Source organism: Aristolochia californica, unplaced genomic scaffold (genome assembly GCF_029961685.1).
Source record: "Aristolochia californica isolate CCGP_79_NKW_82.1479 unplaced genomic scaffold, dmAriCali1.0.hap1 SCAF_6, whole genome shotgun sequence".
NCBI classification, from domain to species: domain Eukaryota; kingdom Viridiplantae; phylum Streptophyta; class Magnoliopsida; order Piperales; family Aristolochiaceae; genus Aristolochia; species Aristolochia californica.
The window spans coordinates 43,602,603-43,618,391 of record NW_027182257.1 but is presented as its reverse complement, the minus strand read 5'-3'; the positions used below and the strand labels follow the sequence as shown (position 1 = coordinate 43,618,391).

General features: G+C 39.0%; 3 protein-coding genes across 3 annotated transcripts; 1 reads left to right on the top strand and 2 right to left on the bottom strand.

The window, feature by feature from the left end:
• The first annotated feature begins 2,094 nt into the window (after positions 1 to 2,094).
• Positions 2,095 to 5,394, top strand: LOC137934670 (GDP-mannose 3,5-epimerase 2). Its single transcript, XM_068779135.1, has 7 exons — positions 2,095 to 2,185; positions 2,821 to 3,243; positions 3,749 to 3,842; positions 3,950 to 4,079; positions 4,158 to 4,290; positions 4,720 to 4,927; positions 5,027 to 5,394. Exons 2-7 carry the CDS (start codon positions 2,837 to 2,839, stop codon positions 5,180 to 5,182), a joined length of 1,128 nt encoding a protein of 375 aa, XP_068635236.1. The 5' UTR covers positions 2,095 to 2,185; positions 2,821 to 2,836; the 3' UTR covers positions 5,183 to 5,394.
• A 1,105-nt stretch (positions 5,395 to 6,499) lies between these two features.
• LOC137935481 (protein ELC-like) lies at positions 6,500 to 7,501 on the bottom strand. Its single transcript, XM_068780129.1, has one exon. The coding sequence runs from the start codon at positions 7,499 to 7,501 to the stop codon at positions 6,500 to 6,502; it is 1,002 nt and encodes a 333-aa protein (XP_068636230.1).
• Positions 7,502 to 11,873: 4,372 nt separating this feature from the next.
• On the bottom strand, positions 11,874 to 14,032 carry LOC137934638 (uncharacterized). Its single transcript, XM_068779089.1, has 3 exons — positions 13,019 to 14,032; positions 12,710 to 12,899; positions 11,874 to 12,611 (listed from the first exon to the last, which is right to left on the bottom strand). The coding sequence occupies exons 1-3, from the start codon at positions 13,403 to 13,405 to the stop codon at positions 12,049 to 12,051; spliced, it is 1,140 nt and encodes a 379-aa protein (XP_068635190.1). The 5' UTR covers positions 13,406 to 14,032; the 3' UTR covers positions 11,874 to 12,048.
• Between the last annotated feature and the right edge of the window lie 1,757 nt (positions 14,033 to 15,789).

Here is a 15,789-nt window from a genome sequence, read left to right as displayed (position 1 = left end):
TCGAAGCATTGGACCTTATTTCAGCGCGTGGTTCTTTGATATAAAAATTTAGGAAACAGGATAAGAGTTGCAGAAGCTGCTTGTTCATCTTCTGCTATCCATTATCCGCATTGTTCGTATATGGGGGAGCTTTGATGATCGACACGAAGACTAATCTGGTTTTTTTATTTTAATTGTTGAAATTTGAATTCAGTTTTATCTCCAATGAGATCAGATGAGCTAAAACATAAGAATTAGAATCCATCTAGTCTCCTCCAATCTCAGGAAAAAAATAAAAAACAATGTAAATCATGTATCACAAGTTTGACCAGATTTCGGTTACGGAACCTAACAGCAGCAATTGCCACACTCAAATCTGGGTGGGTAATTGTTTTGATATTATGTAAAGTTGGATCCAAGGCCTATCCCAAAATCACCAGTCACTTGAAAAACCTATTCTGTCAACTAATAAACTCAAGATCTTTTATTCAAATCCATTTTTCACAGATTAACTTACTAGAAGGCTCCACTTATCTTATAGCCAGACATATACAATACTCCAATTTTCTAAATATTAAGGAATAGTTTCACATAGATTAATGATATTAAGGAATAGTTCCACATAGATTAATGAAATCAAAGATCTTAAGTTTATTAGTTATCAGAAAAAGTTTCCTAAGTGACTGGTGATTTTGGGATAAGCATTAAACCCAACTTTACATAATTTCAAAGCAATTACCCACCTAAATTATCCACGAATTATCCACGTGTCTATACCTGAGGGAGAGTGTTAAGAAATAGTCTCACATGGATTAGTGAAATCAAAGATAAGAGAACATAAAAGAGGTTTCCTCGCTTCGGTGCTAGTTAAACATTGTAATAGGCCCAAAACTGACCCAAATTCTATGAAGACATCAGAATCCAAAGTCAAATGGGCCAGACTCAGGTTTTACCCATTAGGTGTAGGCCTTCCATTCACCTCATATATTGTTTGTATCTTATGTAGAAACTACACATAATTAATTAAATAAATAACAAATTATTTTATGCTATCTATGGTTTATATATTTAAAAATAAAAAATAGATCTTAAAATCATCAATTAAATAAAGTTAGTTAAGTAGGAATTCCATCTAAGTCTAGCCCTAACCCATTATTAACAAGCTTGAACACACCATTTATCATTTGAAAGATTTTTAATCCAAATTTTCACTCGTTAAAAATATATTTAAAAAACCTAGCCTAAAATTTTCCTTAATTTTCTTTTAGTATGAAATATAATAATAATAATAACAATAAAAATAAAAATAATAACAACAATAATAACAACAATAATAATAATGATAATAATAATAATAATAATAACAAACAATAATAATAATAATAATAATAATTTTTATAATAACAATAATAATAATAATAATTTGGTGTTACGTGAGGATATAAAATGTTGCCCCAACTTTTAAGTTTGAACATAATTTATAAATAATTTCAGAGATTGTGGATTTTTAATATTTGTCACAGATTAAGAAGGAATCTTTCTCCTAGATTCCCTGACCGACAATGAAACTACTAAATAGTGCATGAAACAAGTGGGACAAGAGGGTGGGGGGGACAGTGTCACAGTAACGCTGCGTCACATTTCAGATAACAAAGGCCGGTAAATTCGCAGAAATTTCGCATGGCGCGGTGGGCCCTCCCTTTCAAAATCTGGAGTTTTTCTCCGTCATAGGGAACCGTAGAACTGGGCCCTGCCCCTCGCGGCCTCCCCGTAACCGTGCTTTCGTCGGAGCGTAGTTCAAATCAGTGGAAAATAGATATGGAAAACGAGCTCAAACAACTTATACTAAGGAGATACCTCAACATGAGAAGTTCATGAGAAGCCTTAATGAACCCCAGGAAAACGTAGACGTGGTTGTAAAAAAACCACGTGACTCATGTGGATCTATATAAGGATCAAAGACATGAATGGGGCCCTGAGGAAGCTTCTTACAAGCTTCGCATATTTGTCCAAAAGATTCCCGGTAATTTTATATTTTTGTTTGTTGAATGGGTCCCATTTTTCTGGTATATTTAGAAACCGGGTGAGGCTGCGGATCTGCTCGTAGCTCCGAGTGCTCTTCTTTCTTCTTCTTCCTCTTCCTCTGCTCGTTGTTTCTCTCTCGGGCGTCTGTTTCCTCTTGAAACTCTTTGTTCCGTTTTTCCAGGTAATAATGCCGAACTTCTTCGCAATCTCTTAATTGTTGCCTTCTTCTTTGTTCTCTTTTGCTTTTTCTTTTAAAAAAAATTCATTTTCTATGTTTTTTTTCCCCGTTCGAGCATTGGTGCACGGTATTTTCCCCTTTTGTCCCGAGGAAAATCGATGCCTTAGGTTGGTTTATTCAACTTGTTCGTTGATTTTCTTTTTTAAGTTTATATTTTTGTATTGTAGGTCTCCTGCTATGTGGTTTTTTTTTGTGTTGCATTCACTTATTTTAAGGTTCTGTTTTGTGCGGCGTAGTTGGATTGTGTTGCTATCCCTTTTGTGACCTGATTAGTGCTTCTGTTTTGGCGGGTTTTATGTGATCTTAGTTTCTCGGCTTTTTTGTTTGTTTTTGTGCTGAGCCTGCAATTCTTTTTTTTTTTTTTTTTCTATTTTGTTTTTCTTTGTTGGATGAACACAGTTTTGTTTGTTTTCAAGTAGTTAATTTTGTCAAAAATTCTACTTTCTCATTGTTTTGCTGGTTAAGTTCCTTACAAAAGCCTCTTAGTTTTCCAACTACTTTATTCTATCTCAGTATCTGTAATAACTTCCAGCATTCTAGTTTGCTGCATGGTACTAAGTTTTTTTTTTTATCTTCAGCTGCAAGATACACTAGATGGGGAGCACTACCGGTACCTACGGTTCTTACACTTACGAGGAATTGGAGAGGGAACCTTACTGGCCCTCTGAGAAACTTCGAATTTCCATCACTGGGGCAGGAGGCTTTATTGCTTCTCACATTGCCCGCCGTTTAAAGAGTGAGGGTCACTACATAATTGCTTCTGACTGGAAGAAGAATGAGCACATGACAGAGGACATGTTTTGCCATGAGTTCCACCTGGTGGATCTCAGGGTCATGGACAATTGCCTTAAAGTCACAAAAGATGTTGACCATGTGTTCAATCTGGCTGCCGATATGGGAGGGATGGGTTTCATCCAATCTAATCACTCTGTTATTATGTATAATAACACTATGATTAGTTTCAATATGCTTGAAGCTGCAAGGATTACTGGCGTTAAGAGGTAGTAACTCTTTCAACTGTTGCTTTCAACCTGTGTACTAATTCTAATGAACTCTTATCTCGTTCTGCTTGTAAAACAGGATAAAATGTAAAACAACATTTTATTAAAAACAAGGCATTTATTCATGTGTCTATATAGTGGATTAGTTTTTGGAATTGCAATGTTAATTGCATTTTTGTTTCTCAGCACTTATTTTTATCTGATCTGTGGATGACATGTGCTATGCATGTGTAATGACAAAACTTTAATATCGAAAATTGCGGGATATCTGTCAAATTTGTCTTATTGCACGGGATACACGTTGTTGATTTGTTAGCGATTTGTCAGCATAGATTCTTTGACATATGATTTCTTTTGTCATATGCTGTTAGGTGGGTACCCTAGTTGCAAATACTATATTTAATCTCTTTGAGATTTACTTATTCTGCCTTTTTTACCCCGTTCTTTTTGAATGTCAGCATTTGAGAAGGCTGAGAATCTGAAAACTGTTTAAATGATTCTGCAGATTCTTTTATGCTTCGAGCGCTTGTATCTACCCTGAATTTAAGCAGTTGGAGACCAATGTTAGCTTGAAGGAGTCAGATGCATGGCCTGCTGAGGTCTCTCCCTTTGCAAAATAAAATTAGATCTTTTCTGAGGTTTATTGTGTTATCTAGGATGATGTCATCTAGTATGCCCGGATTTACCATTTTTTGCTAACCTGTAGCCCCAAGATGCTTACGGGCTGGAGAAGCTTGCAACTGAGGAGTTGTGCAAGCATTACACTAAGGATTTTGGGATTGAATGCCGCGTTGGCCGCTTCCATAACATTTATGGCCCCTTTGGAACTTGGAAAGGTATGCTCCAATTGTATACATATATGGAATCCCCCTCCCTTTGGTCATTTAGTTGATACAAGGCATTTTCTTTTGCAGGTGGCAGAGAGAAAGCCCCTGCTGCTTTCTGCAGAAAGGCCCTTACATCTACTGATAAGTTTGAGATGTGGGGAGATGGGCTCCAAACTCGATCATTCACATTCATTGATGAATGTGTGGAAGGTGTACTGAGGTATGAAGTGGACCCACCAAATCTTCTTCCTTTTTCCCACCAGCCTTTTTATCTTTATACATTTTTATGAACATCCGAATACTTTGCAAAAGTCATGTTAAATATAACAACTTTTTTTCTTGCATGTACTATTTGCTGGAGCATCTTTACAATCTCCTATATGCGCCTTTATGCACAGTGTCCACTTTATTACTCTGCCTATAAAATTGCAAGTAAAATAATATCAAGGAGTTCTCTTGTCAAAATTGATTTAGTGTTGTTATATAATGTAGACATAGCAATCCTCTGGCATTTTATGTGCTATTAATGTTGCACAAGAATGTCATGCAAAGCTGGAGCACTAAGTTATGATTCCTAAATACGATCTTTTGACATGAGATTCTACTATTAACTGATTCATTCTTACAAATGAACTCTTGTTGTTTACAGACTGACAAAATCAGACTTCCGTGAACCCGTGAACATTGGAAGTGACGAAATGGTTAGCATGAATGAGATGGCTGAGATAGTGCTCAGTTTTGAGAACAAGAATCTTCCCATCCATCACATTCCTGGCCCAGAGGGTGTTAGAGGACGCAACTCTGACAATACTCTTATCAAAGAGAAGCTGGGATGGGCACCGACCATGAAACTAAAGGTACCCTGTTTGGTATATTTACTTAAGAGGCCAGTGCATACTTAAACGTTATCATTCCTAACTTTAATACAATTGGCAATCGTTTTTCCCAATTTTCAGGATGGCCTGAGATTCACGTACTTTTGGATTAAGGAACAGATTGAAAAAGAGAAATCGCGGGGTGTAGACTTAACGGTTTATGGGTCTTCAAAGGTTGTTGGGACTCAGGCACCCGTTCAACTTGGTTCACTTCGTGCTGCAGATGGAAAAGAGTGAAGTCTGGAGAGATATGCTGGTTGCAGTCTACTACTTGGTTGTACTTTCCGTCATTGTGCTACTATATCTGGAGAAATGGGATTGTTTTTCATCCCTGTGGATCAAGAGCGTTTGAGTTGTGGCTTCATTTGCAGTTTAATATAATGTCCTAGAAATCCTGAAAATATTGTCTTCTCTGTGATTCAGCAATAAAGCTCTTATATTAAGTTATATCTCTTGGTGCCTTCTCCATCTCCAGTAGTCGCTTGAAATATTGTATTTTGGGTTTCTAGTCCCTACCATGAAGTCTCTCTTTATAGCAACTTGCTCACTAAACCAGTGTTATAATCAATTGCAGCCCATTATTGTCAGTCTAGTTGGACTTCTGGATAAAATGGATTCCATTTTCAGCCATTAAAGGTACTCCTCATGTTGGCAAGTTGTGGTCATTGATTATATTTCTGTGGAGATGGTTTTCCAGTGTCTTGGCACACTTGGAAGCATATTCTTCATATCCTTCCTTTCTGGGGAAGACATTGATGACTTCAACCCAGCACTTTGTTTTCATTGAACCTCATTTTTTTTTTACTCTGGCTATTTTGAATATATAATGCAAATAAGTAATTTTTTTCCTTGATATCAATATAAAAAACAAACCTTCGCCATCAAAATGGTGACTACTGGTATTTTCTTTACCGTTTACTCGCTAGTCTCAAACGTGGAACGAAAGAGTTGCAGGTAGGTAAACAAGCCAACTCCAAAGCTGACTGGTATTTATCATAGAAAATGATTTACATAACCGACTGGGGAATTTGGCAACGATGATGACGATCGACTTCTCCGATCTGAAGACCACGTTGCTCGTCTTTCGTGGTGGTGTTACTTCCATTCAAACTGATGAGTTATGACTGGTTTTCAATTTATTTCCTTTCCACCATTATGACTAACATTCCTCTTCACATCCAAGCACAAGCAAAACGATTTTCGGTTTAAGATCGGGATAAGATAAACGGGTAATACGAAATAGGCTCAATAGAACAAGATTATATCTTTATTATTATGTAATATTTAAGCTTAAGTTCATCTTGAAATGACTAAATCAAATGGAGTACTTAAATCAGAAACCATTGACTTGAATTATATAGCACATTGCATCTCAAGACCATGTCTTGATTTTCCAAATCCATGGTGAAGACAACTAAAATAGTATCTTATTCTAGGCAAACAAATAGAAAATACTTGAAATTTTCTATTTTATGGTAGGTAGCTTCTCATGCTAAGACCTTCTCTTTCATGACAAGCTGGTAGCGGTTTGAGCACGGAGAAGGCAGAAGACTTCTATGGAGGATACAAAGATGAGTTCTGTAGCTTCACTAGCATGGCTCTGTGGAAGAACTGTTCTCTAGCCAATGCTCTTATCTTTTTAATATAAGCTCCACAAGACAAAGACCCATTCTCAGCTTCCTTGTCCAGCACCTCAATCACATCTTCTATGGCCCCATCTGCTGCTACATTCTCCAATATCTGCCTGCACTTCTCATCTTCTGCTTCAAACACCTCACTTACGTCTTGGCTGAAAGAACTGGTCAACCCACAGGCATTTACTTTCAGCCAATTTTGCAGGACATCCACTTGTTCCAGAACCTGTTTTGCTCTCTCTTTCAAGCTGGATCGCTCCTCTTCAAGCTCCTTAATCATGGTAGATGTGATCTGGGTCCTTTTCTCTAGTGTCACCTGGACGCTGAGCAGGTCCTCTGTCTCACTCTCAACTTGGGTTCGCAGTGATGTTAAATCGCAGTGAAGGACTCCCACTAGACGATCAACGGCTTCCCTTTTGGATGGAAGAGAAGGGCGACTGTGATAGGAGACGAAAGAAGAGTCTGAGAACGGGGCGTGATGTGCAAATATATGTATAAGATTTCTTGCAAAGTCTGAAAGGTTGGACTGAGGATATCGCCATGTTTGGAGATAAGGAGAGATGGTGGCGCCGGAGGTATCAACGAAGGGGTGGCCCCGGAGAATCGAGTGGGTCGGACTGGTGGTGAGGAAGACCAGTGGAGGTGAAAACGGGTAGTAGTGATGCACCCAGATTGTCAAATGAATCGGATGTGGATTTGCAGGGACTGGGAGAGACCCACTGACATTGAGGAGGTGAAGGGAGGTTCCGTCGTTGTGAAAGAAATGATCAGTTGAGGGAGAGAGAGATGGAAAGTCTGTGAGGAGGGAGAGAAGGTGGTCTCTGATGATCCGCTTGTGTTCATGGTGAACGTAGGATAATGCATGGGGACCTGTGCTGCGGAGAGCCGCATCGATGAACTTCTTCGCAGGTGATGCCGCCATCGCAGACCGGGGGTGTCGTGACAGAGAGAGGAAGAAGGAGACCGAAAGAGGGGAAACGGGGGTGAATTCATGGAGTAAAGAATTAAGAAGACTTGCGTGAGCAAAACAAGTCTCGAACAACCAGAAGACGTTCAACCAAAAGTTGACGACAAAGAGGGGATGATGAAAGGATTAAAGAATGCAATCAGAGACGATCTCTGCAACTTGTGTGTTATGAATCTTCTTGACTTTGGATCGGATCAACTAACTATGAAACACGCATCCCCTCTGAAACTTCCAATTTCAAAGAGACGGCGCCTCAAATTTCCCACCAAAAGATTGACCGGTCGTAGTATGGCAAGAATCAAATAAAGAAGGGTTTTTTACAGATTTACCCATTTTAAAAAACTTATTTCCATAAATGACATCAATTTAACTTATTTTGAAAAATACCCAATTTTGATCGATCCGCTGTACATATAAACTTTGATTATTACGTGTTGCCACATCATCAGTCATGTGTGAGTAGATAGACACATCGACTACCACGTCACCATTTTGACTCATCAGTAGCCAAATAAGAAGCCACGTCATTAAAAGACAAAAAAATGAATAATTTTTTTATTTTAAAAATCAAATTTATGAATTCACTTTTTATGAATAAAAAAATTGATTTTAAAAATCAAGTAATAAAAAGTGTATTCATAAATTTGATTTTTAAAATAAATTTTTTTGTCAATTAATGACGTGGCGTCTTACCTAGCAGATGACGTGTCGGAATAGTGATATGGTAGTCAATGTGTCTATCTTCTCACACAGTACTGATGACGTGGTGACACCTAATAAGTCAAAGTTTACGTGTACACTTGTACAATGAACCAATCAAAGTTAGATATTTTTCAAAATAAGTTCAAAGTGATTTTATTTATCGAAATAAGTTTTTTAAAATAGGCAATTTGGTAAAAAACCCAATAAAGAACTTGTTTTTCCATCTCTTGATTGATAAATAAAGAAATGATTTCTAGGGGTGTTTTTTTTTTTTTTTGTAGAGATTGACCAGTTTTCATGTGAAAAATAAATTGCCTTCGACTAGTTTTCTGACATTTAAGATCTTTCCATAAATTAGTCAAAGATGTTTACTAAGTTTACCTTCGAGGCGAAAACAAAATGATGTAAAAATTATTTTTCCTTGACCAATTTTTTTCTGTTGAAAAAATTTTCAATGGAAAAATAAATTCTTCTTCAACTAATTTCAGTTTATTTTTCACAACATTTCCCATTGGAGCAATAAAAATCCCTTTTTTCTTATCCCTCTTAGGATTTCATGAGCCAGGAGGAATACTCATATAAAAAAAATAAGTCCAAGAAGAATTTTTAATTTTTAATTTTTATTTTCTATGATTTCATATTGGCATAAACACCATATTTTATCTTATGGCCCCGTTAGTACCCTTGATTGGAAATTTATTTCCCAGGAAAAAAACTATAAATTAAATGAAAAAATTTATATCCTAACAGTCCCTTACTAGGAAATTAAATGAAAAATTTTAGAAAAAATAAATGAACCTAAAAGTGCATTTTTCAAAGGAAAAAATAAAAATTAATAATCAATTTTACACATTACCATACTTATTTGATACATTTTCGGTAAAATAAAATATCAAATATAAAATTTTCATAAAAAATTGTTGAGAGTATTACAACATTAATTGTCAAATGATTATACAAAAATTTTCCCTTATGTTTTCCAACCCATCTTGGTTGGAAAATCTTATTTGAAAAATTATATGATTTTTATGATAAGATTTTCAGCTAGAAAAATGTTTCCAGGAAATATTAAACACTAAAAATGTATTTTTACTAGAAATTAATTTATAGTATTTCCTAGATAAGGCACTAACAAGGCCTATGTTTTTACTAGTTTTAGGGGATGAGAAAATTTTCAAACAAATTATTTTCATCTTGTTGAAAAAATAAAAAAGTTAAAGAAAACACAAATACAAGAAAATATTTTATTTTTTCTAATAAAAAAATATTTTCATAGGTATAAAATACATTTTTCAACATAAAAGGTCACTTACAAAGAGGACTTGTTGGTACAAGAATTTTCAGAAAAATTATTAAAAAAAGAAAAAAACAGTAACATGGTGGACTTTGTCAGAATTGGGTGGTTTTGTCTACCACTGATGAGTTAGATATTTGGTTTTTAGCTTGGCGTTTGACATAGTATCAAAGTTGGGCACCACGTTCGGCATTCGAATCTTGGGTGAAGCTGTAGGGAACGGGAACTGGAATGGTGGAACCGGAACGGTGGGTGTCAGAGCCGGGTAGTTCCATCACTTATGGGTTTGATACTTACTTTACGAACTTAACGTACCCGTTTTTTGCGTTGTATGACTATGCATTTGACAAACTTCTTGCTACAAGATTTATTTATTTAAGCACAGGATGCATTCAATGCCAATAACTGGTATAGTTGACGTTGATCCATTTGAATTTGATAATTAGGTGGATGCCTTGTTCCTCTGTCTTCCATTTCCATGAATTAACAACTAATTATGATCAAATAAGCTCAAATTTAAGGGGAATTAGGTTCGTTACCTTTTGAAAATAAAAAATAAAAAATGATTAATGGTAAAAATAATCAAGAAGACCGAGTGGAAACTTTTCTCATCTCCAATATCGGCACAAATATCGGAAAATTATAATTAGTCGGCGTTAGAGCAACAGGTAACTGTTTGAAATTATATGCGTGGATAGGAGAAACAACTAGTTGGCGTTAGAGCAACGTTATATCTGATCCTTCCCTCCAAGTTTCTCTCTTTGGCATGACTTGTCGCCATTGTCGGGAGCTCAACCACTCTCCACAAACAAAATAAACCTCCTGTCTCCTATTCTCTCTGTATCACAGGCCAAGCGAAGGGATATTTTGTAACCGTAACGGAGCTTTTCTCCAAATGCCGCGTTGGGAAAATGCCGAACCCATCAACGGCGACGGCGAGTGAAAACAAAGTCCTACCCAAATAACATAATCCAAAATGACAAGGGCGGTGAAAACAGGGAAAAAACAGCCAACGCCCCCGTCGTCCACGGATTTGCCCGAACGATAAGCTTCATTAATTCAACTCCCAGTCTGTACGTCACCGGTAGGACGGAATATCAGTCCAGTCTCTTTCCCAGAAATTTCCCGAAGCTCCTTTGTCCACTCGCTCCCCGCTGATTGACCCAGAAGAATCCTATGAGCCAAGCAAACTCTCTCGCAGAAGATACCGCGTCAGCTTTTAACGAAATAATTAACCGAAAACCCTGTCAGCGATCCAATCCAGGAATATAACTATTTATCTATTCTTCTCATTCGTTGGGAACCCGAGTGAGTTCTAAGTTAAGGCGGAGGGGAGTTGGTGGGAGGTAGCTCTCGGCGGAGCGATTTTGCATTTGTCAAAGACGCAGAGGAGTACCACAAAATAGAAAGGGAGAAAATTACAATAACCTCCCTCGTAGGACCCACACGAGTTTCGATTTGGACGTTTTCGAATTTGGTCCGCCACAATCTGACGGACTCCCAGGAGATAATTGATGGACCCCACGGCGGAGACGTACTCGACCGGCCCGCCATAAAGCCGCTTTCCCAGTTTTAACCCAAAGAAATCAAGTCACTCTTCTTTTTTGACTCTTTGTCATTTCTTACTTTTTACTTTTTTACTCGTGACCCTAAACCCCTACACGTGTAGCAAGCCCACATATCGCGTGCTTGAGACGGTTATCGATTTTGGGAGAGACGGAAGGTTTGAAAGCAACGCGAACGGCGACGATTCCCACGTCCCTGGTTTTAAAAAGCTGCGCAGGGGCAGATGAGTAATTTCTGTCTCGTGTTTTAAAAAATCTACTCCGGAGGTGTCTGAGAGGTTGGCGGACCGCGGTACGAATGAGAATGATTAAAGCCAAGCTGGGGCCCGCTGGGGATGTAATTTCGCTCAATCAACCCGAAACCGCTGTTTTGGGAGCGGCAGGGATGAAGAGAGAAGATCACACGATTGGTATGTCCGCACACGGCGATCGAGACGGCACGGGTATGCCGTCATCAGTATCTCCTCTTGTGAAGTTCAGTAAAAAAATAGAGATGGCGGAGATGAAGACCGGAGCTGGATTCACTCCTACGCCTCGTCGGAGTAGAGAAACTCCATTTTTGTTTTAGTTTCATAAAAGCAAATGCAGCAACAGCTTTTTAGATTCAGGGTACACGAATCCCAACGACTGGGTTCTTTAATGGGGGATCGTCTCCTCGGTTCGGCTTCATTTTCTTCAACCTTATCTGTTTTGTACTTGATTAACTGTCACAACTAATTAGAATTTGTGAAAGAATGACAGATTTAAACGCAGAAGCAAAGACTGATAAGACTATAAAGAGTTGTTTCTATATCTCTATTATTGGTAAAGATAAGTTTGTTTCTTACAGACCCTTACTTGAAAAACGGGAAGGGGGGCCGACCTGCTTAAGAGGTCTTCATCCAAGAGCTTACTTCTCTCATCATATATCTCTGAACAGAACAGAGAAAATAAAATAAAATTCAGGGCTTCTCTAGCATAATTGAAGCTAAACCAGTGACGACCTTGGCTCCTTTCTGTGTAACTTTCGGTTTGATCGCCGGAGGCTGCCATTGGGAGACGACGACGGTGATCTTCTCCTCTCCGCTCTGACTTGAGTTTTCCGCCGGCGGTGGGACAAAATCATCGGACTCCGATTTCTTCTCGCTGAAACACAGCTTGAACTCGCCGGCGAAGTTGCCGGTCGTAATCAGACAAGTTTCGTGCTCGTTCTCGTTCTCGTTCCCGTCGGTGGATTTAATTGTGACACGCTGGTATGGCGATAGCCATTTGGCTCGCATGTAGTCGGTTTTCCGCCACGGCGGCAAATGCAGGCCTTTCTTCTTCAGGCTCTGTTTCGCAGCCTCCGAGACGATGGCCACGATCTGCTGAAGACGATCGGGTTTTCCGACGAAAATCGAAGGGAGAGAGAGTAATACCGCTCTGTAGTTCTTGGTCGATCGTGCAATTTTGAACTCTGATTTGAAGTCCACGTCGATCAGGAACCGCTCTCCCTCGACAATAACATCAATATACTCGTATTCACCTGCAAAATAGAAAGGGAAAAAGGGTAAATTTTTTCAGCCATTACTCCACCAACAAGAAGCTTATTTAGACTGTTGAACACGGAGAACGAATCAGTACCTGCTGGAAATGAAGCGGCTGTCTCCCAGCGAGATTTACAGATGGACGTATCGTATCCTAGAATAGTAAGACCTTCAGTGACAATCTTCCTACGATCTTCTTTTCGCTTTCCTACCTTGCTCTTCTCCACGATCTTCGCGGTATCGGCTAACAGATTTCTTTCCGTGACGCTCGCGCAAGGAATCAAATTCTGCAAAAAACAAATATCTGAATAAGCAAAAAATCAAAGAGAAAATTTTTGTGAGAATTTTTTTGTGCTACGAGGTACTTGAAAAATTCTCTGTACACCGATTTGTATCGAGCCAATACCTTGAGAACCTCGGCGGCAATCGGAGAATCGGAATTCCCTCCGAAGAATTCAAAATCCTCGTCCGAGCTTCCTGTGCAGTTGCCATTGAAGCAATTACAGCGATTCCTCCCACACTTGGCAGTCGGCTTCTCACTGCTTTCTTCGATGAAATTCTGGACTAAATTCGCCAAGCACACAGAGCTCGGTTCTGAATCGCTGCCGCCGTCTTTGCCAGAATTTTGATCTCCACCGGCACCGGCGAACTTCTCCGTCGACGAGATCCTCAAGACGCTCGGAAACTGTCGCTCAAACAGCCTCTTGAAACGCGATTTCGCGACAGGCTTAGCCGGATCATTAGCGGCGGGAACAAAGGAATCAATCGGCTGGATCTTCATTGGGAAAGGCATGACCAAGGAAACAACTGAAAGACGGTACAAGACCAAAAGGCCGCTAAAACATGCTCTGCGCGAAATGATTGACACGCCAATGCCAAAATCAAAGTCGAAAGCAAGGCCTGTTAGCTTCACATACAGTCTTTACAGAAGTTATTGCGCAAAGGAAGAGAAAGCCAGAGCATCGTTCAAAACCCTAACTGAAATGGTCCAATCGGTCGTAACCAGGACAAACAATAGCCTAATCGGTCGGTTCTTAGCTAGAAAATCCAGAACTGCAGTTCTCACAGAACAGCAAAACTAGAAAAAAGCTCTAAAACATTAAGTCGACGAGGGCGAGAAGTGAAACCTAAGCTGACTCGATGCTGCAATCAGATATTCAGGACCGAAACCGCAATTAATGCATCCACTGGACAATCAGCCAATGTTTTCATCTCTCCGATCCTCCAGGCTCATCCGCTACTCTCGGGGAAAACGCGAAACCCAACGAAAAACTCGAAATTTGACCCAAAGAAACACGACACCGTCTCCGACGACCCTTATCCCATATCTCAATCAAGTTCTAACATCAGCAGGAACCGGATAGCTCATTTCCTACACTGCAACGTCCGAAAACGGAAACTGTAAGAGATGTCGGCCGGAGAGACATATTGGCAAGAACGAGAGCGCGATTATATAAGGGGGAAAGAAGACGGAGCTGCCGGCTCGGATAGAAGCCGAGGACGTGTCAATGGTTAATCCTTCACGTGTCGCGGGAGAGCGCCGTGTCCTCGCGGTACCACTGCTACATGGTGACACTTGTCGCCGAGGAAAAAGGTTCGTATTGAAGAGATTACCGAAAATACCCTCAGAAAGGCAAAAAATGAACCGCCTGGACTGGGTTTCTGTAATTCACCGGGCCCACTTGTAGCTCCAGGTGGACATCCAATCAACGGTTCGGTTCCCAAAGGGCATTGTGGTCTTCTAATACAAACTTCTGTGGGCTTTAAGAAAGTCCTTTATTGAGAAAAAGAGGGGAAAGAAAAGATTTCCGTGGGCTTTACTTTAAATGGAGACGTAAAGCCAGCAAAAAACCATTAGACTTGTCCGTTTAATTACATATTCCTTCCGTGTACAGTGAGACAACCGCAAATTGATTAATCATCACTAATTATAATTAAATTGATAGCAAAGTACTGAAAGGGGGGGGGGGGACCCTTTTGTGGGTGGGAATCAGAGCCAGAGATTGCAAAAAGGGAGGTGTTTAGAAGAAGTGTTGGAGAAGTGGACGAAAGGAGACAGGGGAGTGTCCTTTTCTTTCAAGTCATTGCTGTTGAGGTTGATAAATGTGGGTAAGGTGAGTGGGTCCATTGTAGTTGATGAAGGGTCAGTTTCATGTAAGGTCCAGTACCCTTTCACTAAATATATCTGACACCCACTTCCCTTCCTTTTCCTCAGTACTTTGGCCATTTCACCTGTACCCTACATCATACCTTATAATAAGATTTCATTGTGACTCATTTGATTCATAATCCCTTTAAATACTCCATCAATATAAGCAGTACAGTAAGGTACAAAAGTCTCTGTTACCCACTTCAGTTGTTTTGGTACAGAAAAAAACCTCTCCCTCTTTGAACCAGACATGTTGGTGTGGCCATGTATATTACTCCTTAATCTAGCAGTGTTATGTGTGTATGAAGAACTCATTTCTTTATTGAAACAATGACTGCCTGCCTGCTTTTTTTTGTGCTCAGATCAATGGCAGCACTCAGGACCCTGTCTTTTCTTTCATTGTGAAAAAGGAGAAAAAAAAAAAAGGGCAAAAACACAATTCCCCAAATCTCCTTTTTCTTTTCCTTTTTTTTTTTTCTTCTTTGTCCCCATTGGCCCCTTCCATTTCATGTTTACAACTCCAAGCAAGCAATGAGCCAGACTTTGAAGGGCATTATTGTTCATGGGACCAATCTTTTGTTATGAGAACAGATATTCTCTCTTTAATTACTCATTATTCATATCATTTGCTATGATGCTTAGTGCTTTATTATGAGGAAAATATGTCTATTATGCATCTTTATAACCTGTTCCCTAACAACTCTTTAATCAACCAATATTGGGGACCCTTCCCATGTGACCATATAGAGATTGGACCACTATAACCTATTCCTTCATGGGGTGAACCAATTTTTTATTTTACTTTTTTAAAAAAAGTAGTCTTTGTATGATGAGATTTGTCACCTTTTCCCTACTTAAAGAAGATTAGAGGATTTAAGTCGTATTTTTATTGTTGTTGTTAATCATGATTTCGACCATTTCTTAGACAAGTTACCTATTCTAATCTAATCTCATAAATGATCTCCCTTTGTTTTGGTTAATTATTATTTAATATGATCAAAGTATAGCTAAAATTGACATAGACCATC

Bases quoted from the DNA above. Each gene is read 5' to 3' on its own strand.
- LOC137934670 (XM_068779135.1), top strand. From the start codon at position 2,837: ATGGGGAGCACTACCGGTACCTACGGTTCTTACACTTACGAGGAATTG. The intron at 3,843-3,949 runs GTCTCTCCCTTT...GCTAACCTGTAG, and splicing joins CAGATGCATGGCCTGCTGAG to CCCCAAGATGCTTACGGGCT. The intron at 4,928-5,026 runs GTACCCTGTTTG...CCCAATTTTCAG, and splicing joins CACCGACCATGAAACTAAAG to GATGGCCTGAGATTCACGTA.
- LOC137935481 (XM_068780129.1), bottom strand. From the start codon at position 7,501: ATGGCGGCATCACCTGCGAAGAAGTTCATCGATGCGGCTCTCCGCAGC.
- LOC137934638 (XM_068779089.1), bottom strand. From the start codon at position 13,405: ATGCCTTTCCCAATGAAGATCCAGCCGATTGATTCCTTTGTTCCCGCC. The intron at 12,900-13,018 runs GTATTGGCTCGA...TGTTTTTTGCAG, and splicing joins TTGCCGCCGAGGTTCTCAAG to AATTTGATTCCTTGCGCGAG. The intron at 12,612-12,709 runs GTACTGATTCGT...TCTATTTTGCAG, and splicing joins AGCCGCTTCATTTCCAGCAG to GTGAATACGAGTATATTGAT.